Consider the following 25145-nt stretch of genomic DNA (forward strand, 5'->3'; position numbering starts at 1 on the left):
TTTTTTATTATAAAGACTTCATTTTCAATTGAACTTTTTTTCCACCGAAAACACATTTTCCAATTTCTGATAAATTTCTCCTGCAAATAATTCTCTTAAAGGTGGTTGATTTTTTTCCTTTTTTTTTTTCCCAGATCTTTCTTTCCTCCATCCCATGTAGTATAAATGAGACTCATTATAAAGAGTGCATCTCTAGAAGACTTACCTATCTTTAAACATCTATGCCACTTGATATTACAGCTTATAAACCTATTTTTTTCTTGGGTTTGTCTAAGACAAATTTTTTGCTGTTACTTCATGGGTACCTTGAACAATGTTCTTGCTTAACTATGGCATGAAATAAAGATATGATTACGATTAAAGATATATGATTACTCTGCAAGAGAAAGCAGGCTAAGGAAGTGTCTCAAGTTTCATATTTTAGCTCATCATGTGTACTTCAGTGCACCTCTCTCTACCCCCACTGAAATTCTGAAATGGTTGTGGGAATTTTTTTAAGAATGTAAGTCAGACAAAGTGTTTTCCCTAGTTATATGGGAGGGATATGTGTGTATGTTAATTTTGGGAAATGGCACTGATTTATTTTGTGATCATTCTATAACAAGATTTCCTTACCCTCAGCATTATTTTCACTTCAGACCAGAAACTTCTTTGTTGTAGGGGAGCTATCATATATATTGTGAGGTATTTAACAGCAACCTTGCCTCTGCCTTCTAACCACCAGAAGTACTCCTGGTGTTGTGAAAACCAAAAATGTCTCCAGAAAATGTTAAATGTACCATGTGGTGTAAGGAGATTGTCCCCAATTGAGAAACATTGGTGTAAAGAATGGTGTTGTGGATGTTGTGGTATTGTTTCCAACCAAGCAACTAGAAAAAAGAAGAGATTTGTCATTGAGATTTTTCTCATTGATCTGTTGCTTAATTACCATTTGCATGTATGTTTGGTGGTACATTGTGTCAAAACCAATCTTAAAATACCAGCAAACATCAAAAGCAAAGATTGTATACATCCTCATCACTTCATTAAACCTGTATTTTAATTGATCTGTATTACCTTCTAGTTCTCATCTATTTGTTTATTCATATTTTATACATTATACTTATTTTGTAGAGAAAATTTTAGTCTACATTTTCACTTAATACACTATTTTTACAGACGTATGCTTTCATTAAAAAAAAGTACACATCTCTACTATCACCAGTGTGAATTGATGTGTATTTTTCCACAATCTTACAAACATATACATGAATATAATGACATTTTATTTTTTATTCACTCTGTATTTTTTCAAAGAACAGTTTTAATATACATTTTATAGATTATTAATCATAATTCTAGCTATCAATTATTTGAAAATAAACATTTATTTTTACTTTTGCACCATTAACAAATTAACAATAATATACAAAATAGAGAACTGCATTTAAATAACATATAAATGGAAATTTAAAAAAATTCATAAATCAGCTTGACTCATATTTACACAGCTACTCTTTACTGTTTCTATTCTGATATTACTCAGTTTTTCTTTTTTCTTTTTTTTTTAAAGACTTTATTTATTCATAGAGACACAGAGAGAGGGAGAGAGAGAGAGAGGCAGAGAGAGAAGCAGGCCCCATACAGGAAGCCTGGCATGGACTCCATCCCGGGTCTCCAGGATCACACCCCAGGCTGCAGGCAGCGCTAAACCGCTGCACCACTGTGGCTGCCCGATATTACTCAGTTTTTCAAAATCAATTTACATTTATCAGATGACAAAAAAACTTAGAAACAGTTAAAAGAGGAATAAGAGGAAGGATGGTTATGAGTTTTTAAAAGACACAAACGATGAATGGATAAAGAAGATGTGGTTTATGTATACAATGGAATATTACTCAGCTATTAGAAATGACAAATACCCACCATTTGCTTCAACGTGGATGGAACTGGAGGGTATTATGCTGAGTGAAGTAAGTCAATGGGAGAAGGACAAACATTATATGTTCTCATTCATTTGGGGAATATAAATAATAGTGAAAGGGAATATAAGGGAAGGGGGAAGAAATGTGTGGGAAATATCAGAAAGGGAGACAGAACGTAAAGACTGCTAACTCTGGGAAACGAACTAGGGGTGTTGGAAGGGGAGGAGGGCGGGGGGTGGGAGTGAATGGGTGACGGGCACTGGGGGTTATTCTGTATGTTAGTAAATTGAACACCAATTAAAAAAAATAAATAAATAAAAGACACAAACACAAGGTTTATATGTTGGCTCACAGTTATGCATTTTATTTACAAAATACATATATTACTTAACAAGGAAAGAAATGGGTTTATATTATCCTGTCCCTATTTATATGGAAAAATATAGGAATGTTTTTAGCTCATTGGCTCTTGCTGGTGCTGATTTTGTTAACATTCTATCGGCATTTTTATTGCCAAGTCTCATTTTTCCTTGCTCTATAATTTGGCACTTACCGCCTACTTACTTGCCAAGAGGTCTTAACTTAGAAGTAATTGGCAATTGAAGATAAAATAACTTCTCTCCTAACACAATAGCAACAATTAATGAAGTTTTAGAGGTGAATCTACATATATCTTAGAAAAATGATACAAAAGTAAGCCACAGAGGAAGATCAGAGATGCATGGACAATAGCTATGTGTGAAGCTTAATTGCATAGGACCTGCCCGCCATGCAGAGGAGACCTTGGAAATTCTTGGGTGATGCTGTGACATGATGAGAAAATCTGAAGCAGCTTCACAAAGAGTGAAGAAGGCAGGAGACCCTAAAGGAAGTATGAGAAAGTTGAAAAATGTTTTCCAGCTCTGATTTTTATTTTTATAAATGTCTTTTGGAGCCCCCACACTAGTTTTATTGACACAAAGGATGAAAATATTTAGAAAAAACAAAAGCTGAAACAAAGAGTATGAAATGGAGGAGAGATGAGCACCTTAGCACAGTGTTGTTACGATGAATAAATTAGTAATAGCTATATCAATTATTTAGTTTTAAGATGTCTGAAAAAAATCAGAAATACTGATATTTTACTCTGCATTTCAGGATTATATAATTTGGCTATTCCTTGTTTAGAAAGGTAGCTATTTAATTGGTTAGTAATAGTAGTATTGCACATTTGTATATTGAATAGCTTCCTATAAATTATTTATGGCTGCCTAATTATAATTCTGGAAATATCTGCTTCAACTTGAGGCCTCAATGATTAAGCATCTTGAGATTGCTCCTCTACAGATCAATAATTCAGTGCCTAATTGGTACAACACCATTGGATCAAAAACATTTTCTAAAATGTTTATCTACAGACTCTTCCATGAAGTTTTATAAATTAGTTTTTAAAAGCCGTCTTTCACTCAGCTATTTTATTTTACTTTTTAGATAGAAATGATGGCTGCATCGTGAGAATTTAATCTGTCTACTTGACTTGCTCAGTAAATGTGTATTTATTTATCTATGCACTAATATATAATGTACACTATCAAACATACTTGAAATACATTTATTTTTAAGATTTGATTTATTTATTTATTTATTTATTTATTTATTTATTTATTTATTTATTTATGAGAAAGAGTGAGAGAGAGCACAAGCAGAGGGAGAAGCAGAGGGAAAGGGAAAAGGAAAGGGGAAAGAATGTCAAGAGGACTCCATGCTGTGCATGGAGAGCCTGAAGTGGGGCTTGATCCCACCACCTAGAGATCATGACCTGAGCCAAAAACAAGAGTCAGACACTTAACCCACTGAGCCACCCTGACACCCTTCAAAATAGAGATTTAGAGAGTTTGATAAAATACGTACTAAGTTATATTTTTATCTCATGCTCATCTTTTTTTTTTTTTTTTTTTTCTCATGCTCATCTTAACACTGCTTTGGTTTTTCATTTTCTATGAAAACTGAGAAATAGTGAATAATAATGGGAATTAAAGGCTGTTTTATTCTGCATTATTATTCTGCTAAGGGGAAATATTAGATAGTATGGCTTGTAATATAGATAATTTAAAAGTGACTGTTTTCTGTGGAAACAGTCCCATTTAGTCCTAGCTTCCAATTTCTATAGCTTTAACATCTAGTAAGTGATATTTTAGAGAGTGTGCTGTTCGTCCCTTCCAGGATGGAGCATTTGTTTTAAAATAAGTATGGAATCTTCCTGCTTCTTAGGACTACATAAGTTAACTGGATTTTACAAAGGACTGTATAGTCACACAGCTAGCTTTTAAACAATTCTGCAAAGACAATCTTTATAAATTGTCCGGTTTTGTGGGGGTGTTAACAATTCATCAACTGTAGATTTCTCAAGAAATATTTTTAACATTAATCTTTAAAGAAATGATTTATAGGCCATCTTAAGGAATATCATAAAGTTAGCGGGGATGTCAAGAATTTCAAATACAAGGGAGTAGGTGCCAATTATTGGGTTGTAAACTCCAATCACCATTTTGTAAAGATAACAGTGATCCAAAAAATGAAATTTAAGTACTTTTTCTGTTTGCTTTCCTTGACCAACAGAGAAACTTCAAGACTTATTTTGTAAATACACATTTAAATTTCTTTTTCCAAATGAGTGTTTGAGTTAATAGACTGAAGATCTCTTGAAGAACTCTCCCATCAATCAGTTATGTAAACCATTGCTCTTTCAAGCACTGTTAAGCCAACACTCTCTTTTGACACTGGTGGAGCTGATCTGCTAGGCTGTGTAAATTTGCATCTGGCTTCTGTGTTGAAAGAATGCTTTTAAGTGTTTACTTGAATCACATTAGCATGTCCGTGTGGCAAACCATTCTTCTAAGTGAATTCATTAGAGATGATACCTTTGTTATTCTAAAAGTCATAATATTTTAAGTACTTGCCAAATTTACAGGTGAAAGATCAGTAGAATTACAGAGCATATGAGAAACACAGCTTTCCTTATTTCCTTCAGATTTTTAGGATGCTTTATTTTACACATTAGGTGTTGAAGGCCAAGTTCTGTTCTGTAAGAAATCTGAATAAAATCATTCACCAATTGCTTTTGTTTTTAACACTACAAAGTAGTATTTTCTGACAAATATATTATTTTCTGTTTACTCAGAAAGATCAACTCTCATTTTCACATCTTAATTGCACATTTTCTAACAGTCCAGAAAATTCTTTCTATTTAATGAACCAGCTTTGAGAGCCACATTTTAAAATGGCTTTATCTTAGTTTACCAAACTGATTCTATCATCATCACCACCACTTAGGTGGAAATTTGTTTTTAATGGAACTTTCTTTACTTAGGTTACTTGAGTCAAAGTGGCAATGCTATAGATATGTCCTAGTTTTAGACAAAATACCTTAATTGTGTATGCTCTTATTTTTAAAAAATAGCCACAATCCTGGAGCTTTGGGTTTCCTATTTTGTTGTTATTGTTGTAGTGCCTAATGTAATCATGGTAGGAACAATCATATGCTACTTAAATCTTTGAGCTTTAAAGAGAAAAAGAAAAAGATAGAGATACCCAGAGAGGAAGAGGAAAAGAGGGATAGGCATATGTGTTCCTGTTCTTGGGGAGCGTGTAATGTGTTTTCAATAGTTGAGAAATAGCAGAAGGCCTTTCTTACATAGTAGTTGGGTCTTGTTTATTATAAATGAATATTTATATATGTAAAGTATGCAACCAAGAGTTACCATGTAAGAATGTATACATAATTAGGGACTGTCTTTTATAATTTACATGATATGAAATCAACAGTATTAAAGTGCATGTGGATTCTCTGTTCTTTTAAGCATTTGATAGTTAATAAATGTTTGAATTAAAAAAGGTCAAGGAAAAACAGGAGTTGAAAAATTGCAGTATACCTTTGATATGTAACTGGGATATATTTATTTTGATTAATGACACTACTGAAAGTCACTACCATTTTTTGAGAAACCTTAATTTTTAAATGTTTTCACATTTAATTCTCAAAAATTTTATGAAATAAGCATTATCATATTTTACAGATGGATAAACAACTGTGGGTTAGAAGACTTTTGTGAGTTAGAAGCTATTAGAATGATAGCCCTCCTTATGTTATAGCTGGAAAATGCTGGAACTGGAATTTGAGCCTGATTTGTCCCCTAGCCCATTTATTTCATGTTTCCTTTAAATTTAAAGGAAAAGGAAATTGAAAAAATTGAACAGACCTGCTTCCATCACAATCTCTCAAGATGGTTGTTAATAGTTCACATTCCAGATTCTTATATGATTTTTGGGAAACCTAAACAAATAAAATAAATAAGGATGCCTCGGTGGTTCAGTGGTTTAGCATCTACCTTCAGCTCCGGGCATGATCCTGTAGGGAGCCTGCTTCTCCCTCTGCCTATGTCTTTGCCTCTCTCTCTGTGTCTCTCATAAATAAATAAAATCTTAAAATAAAAAAAATAGAACATAGGGAATAAAATCTGTAATACACAAAAAAGTCAGTCTAATTAATTGAGAGATCAATTAAAATTAGTAATTTTCACTGTGTCAGCATCATTAGAGTTTGTGGGTAAATTGAAGATTATGGTTTACTTTTTTCTTGGATAGACATCTTTCATCACCAGGGAATGAATTCAATTCTTGCTTTCTTGAAACAAAAATCTTCTCTGAAAAAAAAAGATATGGTAATTTTGAGAATTAAGAACAAAATCAGATTTTGATTAAATTTTATGACTTTTAGAACCAAGAAAATATCTGCCCTTTATATCTTTCTTTTATTTTAATGAGGTGGTATCTACCTCAGTATCTGAGCATCTCAGAATATTCAGCAAAATGATGATTAGCATTTGTGTGAAATAACAATTGTGATGTATTTCAAGGTCAATCTAAAAGACTTCAGTTTGAATATATTTGTGTTCTTCAAAGTTGAGAAAAACATGTGGCTTCAACAAAATATTTTTAATTTTTTTCTACTTTGTCAAATATACACCTGGGTTGATAAAAATTAAGAATAAAATTAGGGTACATATATACACGAGTATATATATATATAATTATATGCATATATAATTATATATATAATTATTATGTTCTAGATTTCTTTTGAAAACAAGCAGTCCTTGGGCTAAAGTATGCTGTTACATTTTTTAAGAGATTATTTCTATTTTATTTTTTGTGAAAAACTCAGTACTTATATCAAAATCAGGGACTGGGAAGTTCTGGATTTGTCCTGAATTTGTCACTGATGATAAAACTTCCTACAAAATTCTTGTTCAGAGTTTCTGTACTTGGAAATTAAGGAAATTAAATGAAAGATATAAGGTAACTTCCAGCTGTTTGTTAGGTTCATTTTGTAAAGTGGGTAAATTTATGTTATATAATTTTCTTAATATTCTCCCATTTAAAAAATTTCCCATTATTAAACCTTAATTGTTTTTATTACTTGTTTCTGTCCATTATGGACAGAAAAAATTAATAAACTATAATTAAAAGTGAAGATGCCAGTTAATGTCATCACCTAAATATAAATACTGTTAGGGAAGTGATCACTAAACCTCCAGACTTCTTGAGATGTACATGAAATAGAATCAGGTAGTATCAGACATCATGTTTTATGATTTCTGCTCTTAATATTTTGTGAACATCTTTTGATGACATCTAAAATTTTTCTATAACATAGTACCCAAAGGTTGCGGAATTTCATTGATTTTATTAAATCAGTCCTGTTGATAGACATTATAATTATTTGGGGGACTTATACTATCATGAATGAAACTATATTAAACAGTCACGTGTGGTCATATTTGATGCAATTGTAAAATTATCTCCTCTGGTAAATTCTTGTAGACTTTGGGTATTAATACAATTAGAAAACTGTGCTTCCTTTAGGTTCTAATTTATGCTCTTACCACCAGTGTGTGAAAGTTCCATGTGCACATACTTAGATTATTCCTAGGTATCTCCCTCAGTATGTTCATTCTTCCTATCTTTGCCAACCTAAAAGGTGAAATTGGTAATTTCCTAGATTGATTGAATTTTTTATTGCAAAATAACTATCTCAAATACTGCTTTTGTTTATAGGGCATTTGTATTTCTTCTCTCTGAATTGGCTTTTCCTGTCATTTATTGATATATTTTTCTATTGGAGAATTCATTTTTTTTATATTTATTTGTTGGAACTCCTTATATATTAAGGATATTAACACTTTATTATACATTATAAACATATTTCCTTATGAAATAACTTTGTGAATAATACATTTTAGTATCTAGAAAATTTCTATTCGTTTTTACTAAAATATGTTATGGTTTTTGATCTTGCTTTTCAGACTTTGAAAAGTCTTGTCTACCCCAAGGTTTGAAAGGAATGTTCAAATGATCTCTCAGTATTTTGTGTGATTTTTTCACTTCAATATTTTGTGTAAATATTGACTTCATTTGCAATGTGTTTTTGAGTAAGTTCTGAAATGGAACTATCCATAGGTTAGATAGGTAGATAGAGACATAATTGTGACAGTAAAATTTAATGAAATAATCTTTTCCTCGTATAAGAAATCTCATGTGTCCTTAGGTCTATGTTTTTACTCTGCAATTTGCCTCATTAATATTTTTCTCTCCATTTTTGTGCCAGCGTCATGTGGTTTTAATTATTCTGACCTTAAATATCAAGGCAAATCTCCCCTCATTATGTTTCTATTTATTTATACTTAAATACTTAGATAGTTGTACTTTCGTACAATATTTTGGCAAGTTAAAAAAATGCTACCAGTATTCTGGTTGTAATTGCTTTGAAATTTGAAAGAAAATTTACTTCTCAACAATATTGGTTCTTTCTATTGAAAAACATACAATGTCTTACCATTTATACATATTCTATTATGTCCTTCAGTAAAATTTTATAGTTTTCTACCTGTAAGTCTTTCACATTTCTTGTTAAATGTATTTAGGCCTTACATAATTCTTGGTAAATTAACTATTCAATACTTTACAGTTTTTATGGTTATTGTGAATAGGATTTTTATATCCAATGATTATTTTTGATTCTTGGTCAAAAGAATAAATGCCATATAATCATATGAGAAGGTGTTTTTTATCTTTACAACTCAGAGTACTATTTCCATTTCAATTTATGCATAAGGTACATTAGGTGTCACTAGCCTGTTCTATATATATATATATATATATATATATATATATATATATATATCACTTTTTTGCAGCTTATTATTCCTAACCAACTTAAACATTTAAAATGGCTATCTTATTTCAATTTCAACCTCCAACATAGAAGCCACTTACTTGGCCCCATAAAACCAAGATGAATTACCACTAGAGGCATAGTCTTAAAGATTCCTTCTATTCCTTTAACCTTATTGAATAAAATTTAGATTTAAAGCAGAAGTCTCTGCTTAATATATCCCATTTTTATCTTGCACATTATGAAATTTGTGAAAATAAAAAAGCTTTTTTTTTTTTTGATGTAGTGAGCCAAATCATCATCACATGCTACATTTAAACTCTGGCAACCATTACTTGAAGTATGGATAATTTAATTACAAATAGTTGAAGAGAGTATATTTTATATCCAGAACAATTACAACCAAAGAACAAAGCAATGTAATTGACAGAGTGTGTGAATATTACCACAAATACCAGTTTCAGAGTGAAGACTTGTCTGGATTTATTACTAAACCTGATCATGACCTTTAATTCACAGACTTGATGACCAAAGATTGAGAACTGTAAAGGCTCTCCCATTATGGTTATATAAATTCATAAGTGATTTGACCAAGTCAGTGTATTTACTGAATAGTTTACTGAGCAGTTTTAGTTTTCATGTTGAATCCTTCAGCTAAATATGGTTTAGTTGTGCATGAAGTTTAAGATTCCTAGAAAACATCCCAGTATATGTTACAAAACTTTAGGGAAAGCATAGCATACCATATACATCTTAAGAGATTTTAGTGACTCGTTAGTTGAATTGTAACTTTTGTATTGGTTAAGTCAGTAATGCCCTTAAGGAAAAGCAAAAGCTCAGATATAGGAGAAAAGGCTTTCTATAAACTAGTCCAGCATTGTCCGTAGCATATAGTTTTTGGCCATCACACACACATACATTGATAAAATTGAGTGTACATTTTTTCTGTTTAAACAAAAAGTTACCACCGTCAGGATGAATTATTTAATGCTGGTTAATTTAAATTAGATGCATTAGTAGATGGGGATATAATATGAAATAATAATGGCACATGCATCAGTTTGAAAAGACTATATTTCCTCAGACAGGAAAATGTGTTTATGATTAAATATAGGCAAACTGAGAGTGGAATTCCATGCTGTTTTGCATGGGTTTAAATATACATTTTTACTTGGAAAATGTCTATACTAGATGAATGTTTTTAAAATTAAAGTATTGATGTGCTACATGTCAATGAATTTAGACTTCTGACTGATATATCAAGAAAGGCTTGAATTTTCTTGACAACTATGTTTTGGTTCTATTTATTTTCATAAAAATACAATTCCAGTACTATCGTAAATAGAATACTAGCACAATTGAAAGGGGATTTTTTTAAAAAGGGAATTTGATTCTTAGTCATCTATAGATTTATTCTCCTTTCTAAAAGATAATCATAACATTTATTTTCAAAGATATATTGTAGGATGTTTTATTTTTTAAACTGTATTTTATTCAGATGTGCTTTTGATAATCATGCTCATCTTTTTTCAGCTAGTGTTGTCTAAAAGATTATTTATATTTTAGAGCAAAGGTCAACCAAATGTTGCCAATATTTGCTTATTTTTATAAGTAAACTTTTAAAAATATTTTATTTATGTTTGATTTGCTAACATACAATGCTCATAACACCCAGTGCTCATCCTCAAGTGGCCTCCTTACTGCCCATCACCCAGTTACCCCATCCCCTCGTCCTTATCCCCTTCTACAACCTTTGTTTGTTTTCCAGAGTTTGGAGTCTCTCATGATTTGTGTTTTTCTCTAATTTTTCCTCACTCAGTTTCCATCCTTTCCCTTGTAAGTAAACTTTTATTGGAACACATTCAAGCTTATTATCCATACCTACTTTTGCACTTTAGAGGCAGAATAGAATAATTACAACAGAAACCACATGGTCTACAAAGTCCAAAATATTTACTCTGCGGTCATTACAGAAGAAAAGTCTCTGACTTGTGTTTTAGGACAATAAGTATGGAATAAAAATAAAGTACTCTGGATATATAAACCAGGAAGAGGAAGCATGTGAAATTGCATACCATTGTTTTTGCTTACATATTTGCTTGGATTTTGCTTGAGTTGGAGATGGTTCAAATTAAATAAGAATGTATTTAAAGTGTAGTTTCATGGAGAAGTACATCTCTGTTAATTAAGATTATAGAAAGCATAAAAGAGAAGACATATTTAATATTAAAATTGAGATTTTTATAAAAAAATAACATGAGGCTCTCTGTCACTTACTATTTTTTGATTTGCTCCTTAATATCATAGATAGTTTTATTTTTTTAAAAGATTTTATTTATTTATTCATGGGAGACACAGAGAAAAGGCAGAGACTTAGGCAGAGGGAGAAGCAGACTCCTCACAGGGAGCCTGATGTGAGACTCAATCCTAGAACTGCGGGATCATACCCTGAGCGGAAGGCAGATGCTCAACAGCTGAGCCACCCAGGCGTCCCAATCATAGATAGTTTTAAAAACAGAATGATAGTAACTTATGTTCAGGTTTGCTCTAGAAGTAACTGAGAATTTGTATGACCTAAAAATGTATGGATGCTTCTTAGAAGATTAATATATTAATATAAGAATTAGAATCAAGAAAATCTTTTCTACTCATAGTCCTTACCAGTTTCTCTCCACTGAGAAATAATCCCATAGCCCATTAAAACATACTCATGAGGTCAAGACCATGTCTGCTTTTCTGACTTTTGAACTACTTTCAGATCTAGCTCAAAATGGTCTGACTCATGGAAATTATGTAAGCAGTGAGTTAAATTGGTAGTAGAATAAGCTATAATCTCTCTTATTAATGCTTCTTGCTCTTAAGAGATTATAGCACAACAAAACCATAGTTTTGTTCAGAAGTTTTTATCATTGCTTACTTTTAATCTGCAATTTTTATTCAAAGATATTTTGGTTGATTTTCAGAATTTGTTCTGGAAGTCATGGTACAGAGCTATCATAGTAGTTCTGCTGTTATGTAAGGATCTGCATATCAATGGTGATGACAATAGAATACACAGAATTCAAATGGTTCCCAACTTGACATCTTTAGGCAGTTCCCATTCCTTTCTGAAGTTTGTGCACTATAATTATGGGTAGGATTAAAACTAAACCTAAGAGTAGAGCTAGACAGGAGTACCAGATTGTACATAAAATGAGATATAGCTATTGTGACTTAACTGCTAATAAATATGCCATAATATTTCAGATTAAGAAGAGCAGGGATTTCAACAATGAACTAATTTAGCCTACCAGATAAATAAAGCTTTAACTTCAGTCCTTAAAACTGTTTATTGGGACACCTGGGTGGCTCAGTGGTTGAGCATCTGCCTTCAGCTCAGGGTGTGGTCCTGGAGTCCCCAGATGGAGTTCCACATTGGACTCCCCTCAAGGAGCCTGCTTCTCTCTCTGCCTATGTCTCTGCCTCTCTCTCTGTCTCTCGTGAATAAATAAAAATCTTTTAAAAAATTAAAAAGAAACTTTTTATTAAAGTTGAACGTCTTTAAAATCGGTTGAAATGTATTTAAAGAACAAAATTAAACAATCTGCTTTTTATTGCTTGGTTAGAACTAAATACATTTGGTAGTTATGTTTCCAACCATAAGAGGAAACAGTTTTCTTTCTTAAATCTGATAAAGGCAGGTTTGTTTATGAAAATTTCTGGGGTATATGTTTTTTCTTTGATAGTTTTATAAACATTGGTAGCATTTTGCAATAGTTGAAGGCCTGGGTCATGGAATCTTGTCTCTTCTTATTAGCTGTGTAATATGGTCCTAATAACCTGATTCCATAAATCATCACTTTTCTCATCTATAGAGTAATAATGGTATCATCCTCAAAAGATAATTCTAAAAATTAAATGATTTAATATACAGAGAGAGCTTAGTATAGTTATTTACACATAATAAATCTCAATAAATTATATCGACTATTAACATTACACTCAAAATTAATTTTGTATTATGCCACAAGACCTCTGATACATTCATGATTTCAGTTTATGAAGCATGGACATCAGGTCAAGAGTACTGATATCTTGAAAAGAACATAATCATGTGATGATCAAAGAAGCTTTGTGCTAGAAAGGAATCCTAGGACATTAAGCTAGTATTCAGGAGACTTAATTCTAACTCCAATTCACCTACACACTAGTGTGTGATCTCAGGTATGTCATTCTTTCCCCTCTGTGGACCATAGTTATGTTTCTGTGTGTGGGATGGGGACAGGAGTGGGGATGAGGGCAATGATTGTATTGATATAACCTTCTAGGGGCGCCTGGGTGGCTCAGCGGTTAACTGTCTGTCTTTGGCTCAGGTCATGATCCTTGAGTCCTGATATTGAGTCCCACATCAGCTCCCTGCAGGGAGCCTACTTCTCCCTCTGCCTATGTCTCTGCCTCTCTCTCTGTGTCTCTCATCAATCAATTAATCAATCAATTTTTAACCTAGTTCTGAAACCTGAAAATCTTTGAATAAAAAAAAAAGCAGTTTTTAAAATTCATTTTTAATTGTTAACTTTGCAACCAAAGTTGGAAAACACTAGGGGAAACAAAAGATAGCATTGCTTATTACACCAGGAAAAAAACTGACAAACAGTAGTTGTGTTGTTTATCAGAAAGTGTGCTTCTTTCCAATGGAATATTTTGCAGTTGTTTTGCAGAATAAGCACTTTACTAATTCTTTAGAGCTTTAGGAGTATAATCCTCTCAAGGTGTCTGTCTGCAGGAGTCTGCTATGAAGTTGTTAGATGCTAATACCTCTGGATTCTAATATCTGTTCATATTTCTGAATTTTATTGAGAAGCTAAAATGCAAGATACAACTCTACTCTCTTGCTGAAGGTAGTTTTCTTTCCGAATCAAACATGTCTAATCTTAAATGGGTGATAACAACTAGGGGGCTGTTAATCGTATGATTCTAACAAGAGCTGTATGTTCAACAGATAAAGATCCAAGGTTCATAAATGGAAAATGACACCCTTCTTATTGTAATTAGCATGGGATTTCACCTTGGGAAATGTAGATGCCCTACAACATGGCTTCATAGCTACTATTTGCTTTCTGTGATGGAAGAAAATAAAAGAACTGATTGTACAGTTTAGTAATGCTGGAAAGACAATCTGTCTTCTCTGATTCATTTGGAAGTTATTGCCAAAGTCATTCTTAGTGAAAACTCTTAAAATAAAATACAAATGTTTAGAATACATGTCCCTTCCTACCTTTAAAGTTTGATTTACTTGCTTTGCTGAGACAGAAAACTATTATTTGTCATCACAGAGTTGCTCAGATCTCAACCTCCATAGTTTGGTTTAGATATGGTCTTTCAACAGTGCATCATGGCCCATTATTTTCTTGAATTTTATTATATGCTACCAAGGCTATTTCTTAGTTCTGTGTGAATACTTACAACAATGATTAATACTATTATTTTTATCACATTTGAGGATTTTAAAAGTTCTTTTTTTTTTTTTTAAAGTTCTTTAGTATAATCTACTTCATTTGATCTTCCTGCTGTTCCTGGGAGATAAATATAACAAGTTGCTTGTATTTTTTCCCTTGCTTCCTGCCTTCCTTCCTCCCTCCCTGTCTTCCTCTCTTCTTCCCTGACTTCCCCCCTTCTCTGTCTTTCTCAAAAATAAAATCCAGCAACATTAAGTGATTTATTAATGCTAAGTCATATTATTAATTAAATAGAATTTGAACTGATTTTTACAAACTCAAATCTGGTTCTATTTATTAATTCAGGAAGCAAGTTATTGGAACTATGATTTAGGAAAAGATTTTTAAAAATCTGAAGAAAGAGTGATAGAGGTTTTAGTGACCATGGATAAAGTACTTGGAGTAAGCACCAAATATATTCCTTTAAAGAGTCAATAAACCTAATAGTTAATCCAAAAGGAGCAGCTTGGATTTGCTAAGCATCATTTCATTTTAATGCCTTGGGTAATCTCAGGAAACCACTAAAACCAATGTTCCTTCAGCTTGTCTGTCCCCATGAGATTTGTCTACATTTGAAGAATTGGCACACTTAATCAAGCATCATAAATCATAGATTGTTCCAAGTCACAGCCAACAAATTAGACCTTCTGCAGAAAACCCCCCAAAATCAGTAAATGTCATTTGCTATCCCTGTTTTCTGAAGCAGTGTATTATAGTAGTAATTGATTGTTTGGAATGCTTTACTGATCATTGAGATCTAATGTGGCAAGCTGTGATGAGAAGTTTAGCCATGCTCCGTTTTTGTTCATTTTAGAAAGGCAAATATGATTTTCTTTGGGCCTACAGCCTATACCAAAATGACAGAGTTTCTCCTCTGGGATAGCCAGGGTACCAACTGTCATAGGACATGCATTTTTGTGAACTGGTTTCACAGTACATGGTCTGGACACTGACAAACTGCATTAACATCTCAACCATGTGTGAATTAGGCAGATTACTTAATTTCTGAGCCTCAATTTCTTCATCCATCCAACGAAGTAAATTTTGAGTTCAATGAAGATTAAATATGATAATTTCTTTAATGTTTTTAGTACACTTCCTGTTCAAGGAAAAATTAGCTTTGAGGGCACCTGGGTAGTTCAGTCGGTTGAGCGTCCAACTCTTGATTTTGGCTCAGGTCCTGATCTCAATGTCATAATATCGAGCCCCACATCAGGCTCCATGCTCAGCGTGGAGTCCACTTAAGATTCTCTTGACCTTGGGATCCCTGGGTGGCGCAGCGGTTTGGCGCCTGCCTTTGGCCCAGGGCGGGATCCTGGAGATCCGGGATCGAATCCCACGTCGGGCTCCCGGTGCATGGAGCCTGCTTCTCCCTCTGCCTGTGTCTCTGCCTCTCTCTCTCTCTCACTGTGTGCCTATCATGAATAAATAAAAATTAAAAAAAAAAAAAAAGATTCTCTTGACCTTTTTCTCTGCCTCTCCCACTCATGCTTTCTCTCAAATAAATTAAATCTTTAAAAAATTATCGTTCTTATATATGAAAATTGGCTATCACATTATGTCAAAAGGGATACTATTCCCAAAGAAGTTATGTAAAAGAGATACAATAATGGCAGCTGGGTACTGAATATTAAGAATTTGAATAGGTTAAAATAATAAAATAATTTTTTTCATTTTGTAACCACATAGTTTCATGAAGATTTGTTCTTTGATAAATTAAAGTATAAAAATTACTAAAGTAGAAAGGCATCTTGCAATTCATCAAATCCAAATCTCTTTATTTTATGATGAAAGAGCTGAGTATCAGGTAAGTATTCAAGGTTATAGGTGACATAAGGCAAGTACTCCGACATGTAGCTTTTATAAGCTACTCCTTCCTACATACTAAAGGCTGCCACAGAAATATTTCCTAATTATACAACTCACATAATCTCATGGCCAGGTGGATGGTGTGGTTATTTTTCTAAAAGTTTCTAGGAGCTTCTTTTATCTTTAATGTTCTTATAATTCACTTAGTGGTAAATTATCCTAAAAGCAAGTAGCTATGGTTCATTTTCTGCTCCATTTTAATGAAAAATCTAACACCAACATTGGCTAAAGAAAGGAAAAACAATATTGGAAAAGATAGCTATAAAAAAAAATATGGTCATGGTGTTAGATGCCATTTAAATAGTCAAATGTATTTTCTATTATACCTTGACCTTGCTTTGCTTATTGGAAAGATTTCTTAGACGTAACTTTAATATCACATGATTTATAAACAAAAACTATGGAATGACTTGCAAAATTTCATCTTTCCTCACCTTCATTCACTTTAAATTATTATTTTTTGTCACATTAAGTTGGGATATTATTTTTTACTTTAATTTCTTTCTGTATTTTATTTGGTAATTTCAAACCGTCTCTTGATAGCTTTTTGCTTTATTTTATAAATGCCTGAATCTTTGATGAGACTTACATGTAAAAAGTTCTTTAAAAATAGTCAATTTCTTCAACATGAAAACATTTGTATTGTAACTACCTTTGTTGAATCCTTAAGGTTTCATTGTGAGGCTTCACAGATTTTTCCCTTCATCAGTAGAGATTGAGTAGCCACCTTTAGTGATAAAATGATTCTCAGAAGGGTAGGTACCTAGAGGAGAGCTCCATAAGCTTCCTGTATAAATTAATGGGTATGTTTCTGGAAAAACTATTCCTATTTAAACAAGCAGTGATGCCTTACTGTAGGCCAAATATAATCGCTGTATCTGAAGAAAAGCAGTTTGAATTGCATGATAATTGGAATGAACATATGGTGAGCCCACTCTGACTCTATATGTGTAGATGGATCAATTTCTAGTCTCTTTTCAAAGTGTTACCAGTTCTGCTGTGGCTCATGGTCTCCAGAAGGAAACCTCTGACCTGCCTATTCATGTCTTTTCTGGTGTATGTTAAAGGGTATAGTGGTTTTCAAAATAACTTAGCATCCAAACTTAACCCTTGTGTACAGACTCTGAATAGCCATCTGAACATGTTCATTACCACTTCAAAAATTCTGCCCTGAACCTACATAGAGTTCTTTATTAACCTTATAAAATTCAAAGGTAGTTGTTTTTAGGTTGGTCCTAAGAAGCTGCCACTACTGTTTTCCAAGGTGATTTGTTTCAAGAGTTAGTAAATTCCTTTACAAAACTAAAATTTGATTGTGGAGTTTAGGTCAAGGGCTTGTGTTATAGGTATGGCACAAAGAATTCTGATTTCATTTATAAATTTCAGTCTGTAAATGTCATTTTTTACATTTGAAAATAATGTGCAGACTTTAAGATGCTTTCTCAAAATACCCAGTGACTTTATCAGTGTCCTTTTTATCAATACCTTGCACTAATCAGAGCATCTCTCTGTTATGTGGATATATTTTGAGCAAGTTTTAGAAATCTGGCTTCTGTGGTATGCAGTGTTTATGAATTTTGTGCTCTGTATAATCAAGAAGAATTTTATAGTCAAGCAGCATGACCTAAAAAGACTGGTTTTTGGTGGGATCATAGATGGCATTAAATATATTTTCTCTTTTTACAATCAAATGTACTTTCTACCATAAATTCTTGGAAAAGTTAGGGAACCTCATAGGACTTTAAGAGGCCATGAAAGACATTAGAGGTCTATCCTGACTACCTGTCCTTCAGTTAAGTTACAGCAATAGGATGGTAATATCTACAACTGCAGTTGTGTATATAAGGCCCCTTTTTTTGAATGGATTAAAACTTGGTCTTCATATTCCTTTTACTTCATTGTTTACCTCACTGGAATTTTTCTAGATCAAAAACTTGTTTTTTTCAAAGGAATTCTATCTGTTCATACTTCTTATTTTATATGGCATAATTAGAAAATAAGAAGTTTTTCCCATGTGGTGCAGAAGGGAGGGTTGGCTAAGCTCTTTTACTTAAAATATTCCTCAGTGTTCTCTCATGAACAAATCAGAAACCTTTAGTTATATTTTGTCATCAGTGCATTATTTCAATCACACTTTCCTCTCACCAAAATTTAGTTAGGGTGTATTCATTAGAATTGGCCCTATAAACCATTCTTGTGGCACTAAGGCACCATTTTATGACTTATTATGACCCATTTTGTGCAGTCTGAGCATAGAGAGTGATGCAGTTAGTGGGTCACTGCAATCACTTTAATGACCCGCCAAATTACACCGGGTACCTGGAGAGGCAGTTTACATCAGTTTGCTCTCTAAGTTTTCTTCCAGGCCACAATGAAGATTAGTATTACTGACATAAAAATGTATATGGGCAACTATATATTACCCCAGCTGAGTTCAACCAAAGTCACAGCATAAAACAGTGGTTATCCACCATACTTATAAGTCAAGATGGAAGTTAGCCCCTTTAATTCTAATGCATATTCTTTCTTTAATAACTTTACCCTTTGCTGTACAAATTTAGTATCAGAAACTCAAATTTGAGTTAATCCCAGCCATAAGGATCTAGTGTTATATATCCTATCAGATACAGTTTTTTTTTTCTTGAAAGATGTTTTTGGAAGTTACAGTATTAAGACCTTTCTTGGTTTTACAGAATACATTTATGAATTTTTTTAAAAGCTTTTAAGGAATCTCTACATCCAAACATGGGGCTCGAACTTACAACCCTGAGAGCAAGAGTTGCACATTCCACCGACTGAGCCAGCCAGACACCCCTACGTTTATGAATTTTAGAACATGAAAATGGACAAAAAAAGCGGGTTTTTTCATCAGTTTCTTTTGTATTATCTAAGAAAGGGCAGCAGATAATATATCTTAACAGTGGCTAAGTTAATATTTTTATTGGAGGCCAGGAGATCTTTCGTCAGGGTCAATAATCTAACCCCGGGAGTGATGGAAGAAGGAAACTTTCATTTCTTTCAAGTATACCATAATGATAACTGCATATACTAATACTATTTATCTTGTCCCAATTCCACCTACATCCCAGCTGTCTGTGTGAAAAGTTTGGGCACAAACATCTAATAATATTTCATATAATATCCCACAACATGCCAGTTTCTGTCCTGTTAATTTATATATTCATATCAGGAATTGTCCAACCTATCAGATTCAGCTACAGAGCAGAAAAGAGCATAGCAAAATATCTGGGGAAAAATGGTGCTGCTTTATACACAAAAAAAGATTGAGACAGAAGTCTAAGTGAGCAATACATTATTGCTAGAAAAAAAAAGTAAAGACATATCAAAGACTGGGAACTAATAATGCTGAATGGAATGTTTTTCAGTTTCTTGGGTCAGAGCTCTATTTTTATTTTTGTTACCTGGGCTATTGGTAGCAGTCCATTGTGCCTTTTTGTTTTGATTAATTGAATATGGATTAAGGAAAAACAATTTTGGAAGTTTGTAATTTCTTAGTAAGAATATTCCATGAAATGTGCTGGGCATTATATAAAGTCCATTGTGTTTAAATCTTTCTCAAAGACAAGAATCAGGTTTTCACTTACTTTGCAAATCCTGAAGCACATATAATAGAAGAGTATGGCATATCAGAAACAGCATTACTCTTAAATATAAACAAAATAGCTGAATTCCAGTTTATTTGGTCCCTTATTAATTATATGTATGTGTGAAGCCCTGTGGGGAGTCTTCACTGTATTTCTTATCTTCACTTTCCTTTTCCTTAGTTTGGACACAGAAATGATTACCACTGGATGCTGTGATAAAATCATGTATGTCTTTTGCAGAAACCATGGTATCCATAGTGATTACGAAGAAGGCTTTAGAAATCATGCAAAACAGAGATAATAATATTTACTTCACAAAGTTGTGAGAATTAAGTAAAAGAGTATATAAAGCCCTTACTGAAGTTTCAGGCCATATACTAAGCACTCAATAAATATTAGCTAAAGTGTTAAACAGTATAAATGGCAAACGGAGATAAAATCAATCAACAAAAATAAAAAAACTTCTTATTTATTTAAGTCTTATTATATGAAAGTTATGCTAATAAGGACTTTCTTACAGATGAGAGAAGTAGGAATGAGAGATAAAATACAATACACTCAACTAGCAAATCTAGGGTCAAGATTCAAAGTCTTGCAAATGATACTCCAAAGTCTGTGCTTATTTTCTGTAGTGGCTGCCTCTTGACAAACCTCCATGAAGTAGCAGGCAGGAAAGCGACCATAGAATTTGTCAATGCCAGGTTAGTCATACACTGACTTCCTCACACCTTTCTAGTGTGGCATGCTGTTTGTTCTTTTGTCCTACCTAAATTATAATGTACATTTTTGATACCTGTTGATTAGTCCATAAACTGAAGCTAAACATGTTTTCTTACCTATAAAACAAATATGCTGATGATGTTTTGAAACTAATTGAGAATTACATTTTTACTATCTTAGAAATAATCTTAAAGAATTATAGATACAGAGTAGGAATTCACAATTTTGTTGTTGTCATTAACAAGAAAGGGAGAAATTCCTTTATCAGCTCTTTAGCATGTGCTTCTAACTTTTAATTCTAAGAAGCTTAGTTAATGCATTTGCATGGTAATTAAAAATCAGTGACGTTTAAAGGAACTTAAACCTAGTGTGGAATTAATGGGATATGTGAAGCATACAGGAACTTAAATATTTTGTTTGGATAATTAAACTGCTTAGAAAAAATGAAAACAGGAAAATCTCTAGTAAAATTGAGTTTCTCACAGCTTTACTTATATGCAATTCATTCATTTTCCAAATTAAAAAGATCTATTTTGTAAATTGTCTCCTGGGTAGAGTGGTATATATTTTCTAATAATAGACTCATATTGCTGAAAACAAATATTTATTTTAGTGGGGTCTTTTTTACATTATTCTAATTTCCTTTCCATTCACATTTAGTCAAAATGTTAAATAACTGATGGTAGGAATATTTTTAATGAAAAAAAATGATGACAAAGAATAGATTGACTTCATAGACTAAGTTTATTTTCCCTAACATGGTCTTTTTTTTTTTTTTTATCTAAGCCATATTTCAAGTGAACTCAGTAGCTGTTGAAATTAACTGATATAAATGAATATACTATTATTACATACAGCAGTATCAACAAATACGGATCAATGATATTGTAACAGCTAATTTTATGTGTCAACTTGACCCTGGCTAATACAAGTATTCTAACTACTCCTTAATGAGAACTTGCTGTAAGGCTTTGTGTTAACATATATTTTCTTAAAAAGTAATTAATGATTATGAGGCTAGGGTATATTTAATGTGAAGAAACTAGAGATTAGAAAGCGTAACCAATCTTCTAAACTCACACATCTCATGAATGATAAAGACTGGTTTGATTCAAAATTCAAGCTAAGGTTTGGGATGACTAGAATGCAGAGTAGTATGTGGACGTCAGTCTTGGCTGGGGAATCTGGGAGACCTCAGCAGGGGAGAGTTGTCCAAAGGGCCATTGTTCTACTGTGGCTAGATCTACTGTACCTAGAGTTCATAATCAGTGCCTGTTATTTCTCATGCCTACTGAGAACCATTTTGGGGCAGTTATAGCCTACAAGAATGATTCCTTTAAAAATGTATATACTTTTTTGGGCTCCTGGGTGGCTCAGTTCTTTGGAGTTCTGCTTTTGAATCAGGTCATGATCTCAGGGTCCTGGGACTGAGTCCCTCCTCTATCAGGCTCCCTGCTCAACAGGGAGTCTGCTTATCTCTCTCCTACCTGCCCCCTCGCTTATGATCTCTCTCTCTCTCTCTCTCTAAAATAAATAAATAAAATCTAAAAAAAGTGTATATGCTTTAATGATAAAGAGAAGACAAAAGAATTTACTTTCTCTTTCTTGTTTTCATCTATTTATTTAACAAATACTCACTAAGCATTCATTCTAGGATAAACATTCTTCTATGTATTTCATATTTTAAGGAGATAAAAAGATGAATGAAACAGACCATATCTTTCATCTTATGTGCTACTTCTATAGGAGACAAACAATAATCAAGTGAACATGCAAATAAGAATATTACACAGTCTGTGAAGGCAGTAAACAGAATATGGAAGTGATGGGTATGATGAGAGAGAAGCTTACCAGTGGAGGGACTGTTTTGAAACAGGGGTTGGATTTCTAAAGAAGTTGCATTTAAGCTTGTAATAAAGAATAAGAGGAAGCTACTCTTGGGAAGTGTTGAGGGAAGAGTATCCAAAACCCTGGTTAGATAATCAGCAAACACATTTGCAACCGTTTAAGCAAAAGTGTCAGGTGATGAGCACATCACTGTGCTGTGGGGAGCTGTGATTATAAAGTTCTGGAATGAAATCACACTTGGCTAATATTTTTGGCAAGAGAAGAGTATAACTATATGAAAAATATTTGCTTTCTTGCTCCAGATGAAATGGAGCCAAAATTGTGTGACTTTAAAATGAATTTGTCTTTGAAGAAGCAATCAAATGATGAAGAAGCCAGATTTTGGTAACATATAGGTTATCTCCAGCTTCACTGTAGTTAGCATTTCCAGTGTGATTTTTTTGTTGTTGCTGTTGCAATTTCTTTCCATTGGTAGTCAGTTTTAGTTGGGATCTATGGACACATGTTACAGGTGAGAGTAGTAGAGATTTTCTCTAACTCCTAGCATGTAAATAAATAAATAAATCCTAGTAGGTTACTATAAAATCCTGTTTTAAATTTGTTCTGTTTGGTGATATTAATCATTGGTTTTTCAAAATAAATATTTTAAAAACCTATGCTAAAAATAGTATTTGGATATATTTCTTATGCTAAAATATTATTTTGCATTTGTGGCTTTGTTGGAATCTATCACTTTTTAACTGAAATGACAGCAAGTTTGTTTGTTTTGTTTTAATTAGTAGCTTAGTAAGGATAACTTATGTAGTATGTACCTGGGTAGTGGGTGTTATGAATGTTTCAATGTTTTATACTTATCCATATTTTTAAAGGTTTTTCCAAAATGTGTACTTTATAGTCTGAAAAGGATATACCTTGGGATTAAAATTCAGTTGTTTTATACAATATATAATTCTTTTTGTGTAAGAAAAGAGCAAGATTTTCCAAAAGTATTGATTTGTCTTTTGAAGTTTCTTATGCCTTTGATTTTGGTGTAGATTAGTATGGAACCTCTGCCATCAGACCAAATCTATTCAGAAGAATTAGCCCTATGATCATATAATTAGTATATATGTGAGGTTGCTGCTTTCTCAATTATTGTGGACTAGCCCTTTTGTTTTACTATGAAACTAACTATGATATGGTAAAATAACTGATTGTTACCATAACCTGTTTATCATTATCCTGACTACTGTGGTGTGGAAAGAATATGGTTGTGAGCCTCTAGCAATTATGGATAAAGCCTTAAAAGACCAAAGAAATATAATAGAAGATTTAAAAAAATGGAGATACTAAAATCATCATAAAAAGTTAATTTTTCTTCCTCCTTGCCTTCTTTCCATAATGCTTTTTTTTTTTTTTTTAATAAAGCCTAAGTGGTAGACTTAACATTGGGTTGTTTGGTATATTGATAGATATGCAAGAGAAAAACACCCCACATTATCCCCTAGACTAGAGTAGCAATCTAGGCTTAAATAATTAAAAATCACAGATACTATGTAACAAAATAACTTTTTAAAGAGTTTAGTGGGATAATTTTATTCTTTTCATTTATGCTAAAAAGAATTTTCTGAGAAGGTAAAGGTCAGCTAGATCTTAAGTAGTTATAATGAACAAGCTTTATAAAAAAGATCATGCTAGTCAAAATGTGAAGAAAGGAATGAAACTTGAGGCTGGACGGGATGTAGGAAGTAAAACAGAAGGTTAAGCAGAGGAGATGGCAATTTTCCTTAGGACAGTTACAGTGGGATATAGAGGAGGGGCTTATATTCATCCACTGAGTTGTTCTGGTTGGATAATGTCAGTGTTCTGACTGTTCAGTTTACTTACCATACTGGGTATAATATCTTAACAGTGATGCATGGGAGGTGGGGTGATATGGGAATGACATGAAGTGAGGATTGAGAAAAAGGAGTCAGAGTGAAAAAGATAGACATGTAAACAAATAGTGTAATACAGTGCTACAAGTGTGGTAATCGACATGGCTATATATAAGATGGAGCTGTTTCTAAGGAGAGAATGATTCACTCTATGAGGATGTCAGAGAAGACTTTTTAGAGATTGTGATGCCTGAGCTGATTTTTCTCATGCAAAAGAATGGGATATAGGCTTTTCAGGCAAAAGAAACAGCATATGCCAAATTTTCAAGTAATAAAACTGAATGTGATGTTCAAGGACATATATATGGATTGATACTGCTAGACTGTAGTGCACAAAATGCGAAGGCATGGTAGAGATATTACTGGAAAGCTATTTTATCCTGCAAAACATTGGAATGCATGGAAATCATTGAAGTTCACTTAGCTAATCATATTTAATATATGCTTTGTATCTGATATTGTACTGGTTTTGGGGGGACGTTAGTCAAAGAGTGAATTGTCCATGCTATGTTTTACATCTATTATTTTGAGACTAATGCAAAGTGAATGAAATAAGAGAGATCTAGTACTCCATTTATGTAGTATTGCCTCATTTC

The 25145-nt window shown here is 32.8% G+C and overlaps 1 protein-coding gene across 6 annotated transcripts in view; it reads left to right on the forward strand.

The window, feature by feature from the left end:
• The window catches only part of GABRB2 (gamma-aminobutyric acid type A receptor subunit beta2), a 244433-nt gene that overhangs the window by 10613 nt on the left and 208675 nt on the right, over positions 1 to 25145 (forward strand). Inside the window, exon 1 of one of the 6 annotated variants that reach the window (XM_072824267.1) lies at positions 23025 to 23144. The exons of the other annotated variants lie outside the window; for them this stretch is intronic. Within the exon in view, the coding sequence (XP_072680368.1) occupies positions 23136 to 23144 (9 nt within the window). The 5' untranslated portion in view covers positions 23025 to 23135. Of the gene's footprint in view, positions 1 to 23024; positions 23145 to 25145 lie in introns of those variants that run through there. 6 annotated transcript variants of the gene reach the window in all.

Source organism: Canis lupus, chromosome 4 (genome assembly GCF_048164855.1).
Source record: "Canis lupus baileyi chromosome 4, mCanLup2.hap1, whole genome shotgun sequence".
NCBI lineage: Eukaryota > Metazoa > Chordata > Mammalia > Carnivora > Canidae > Canis > Canis lupus.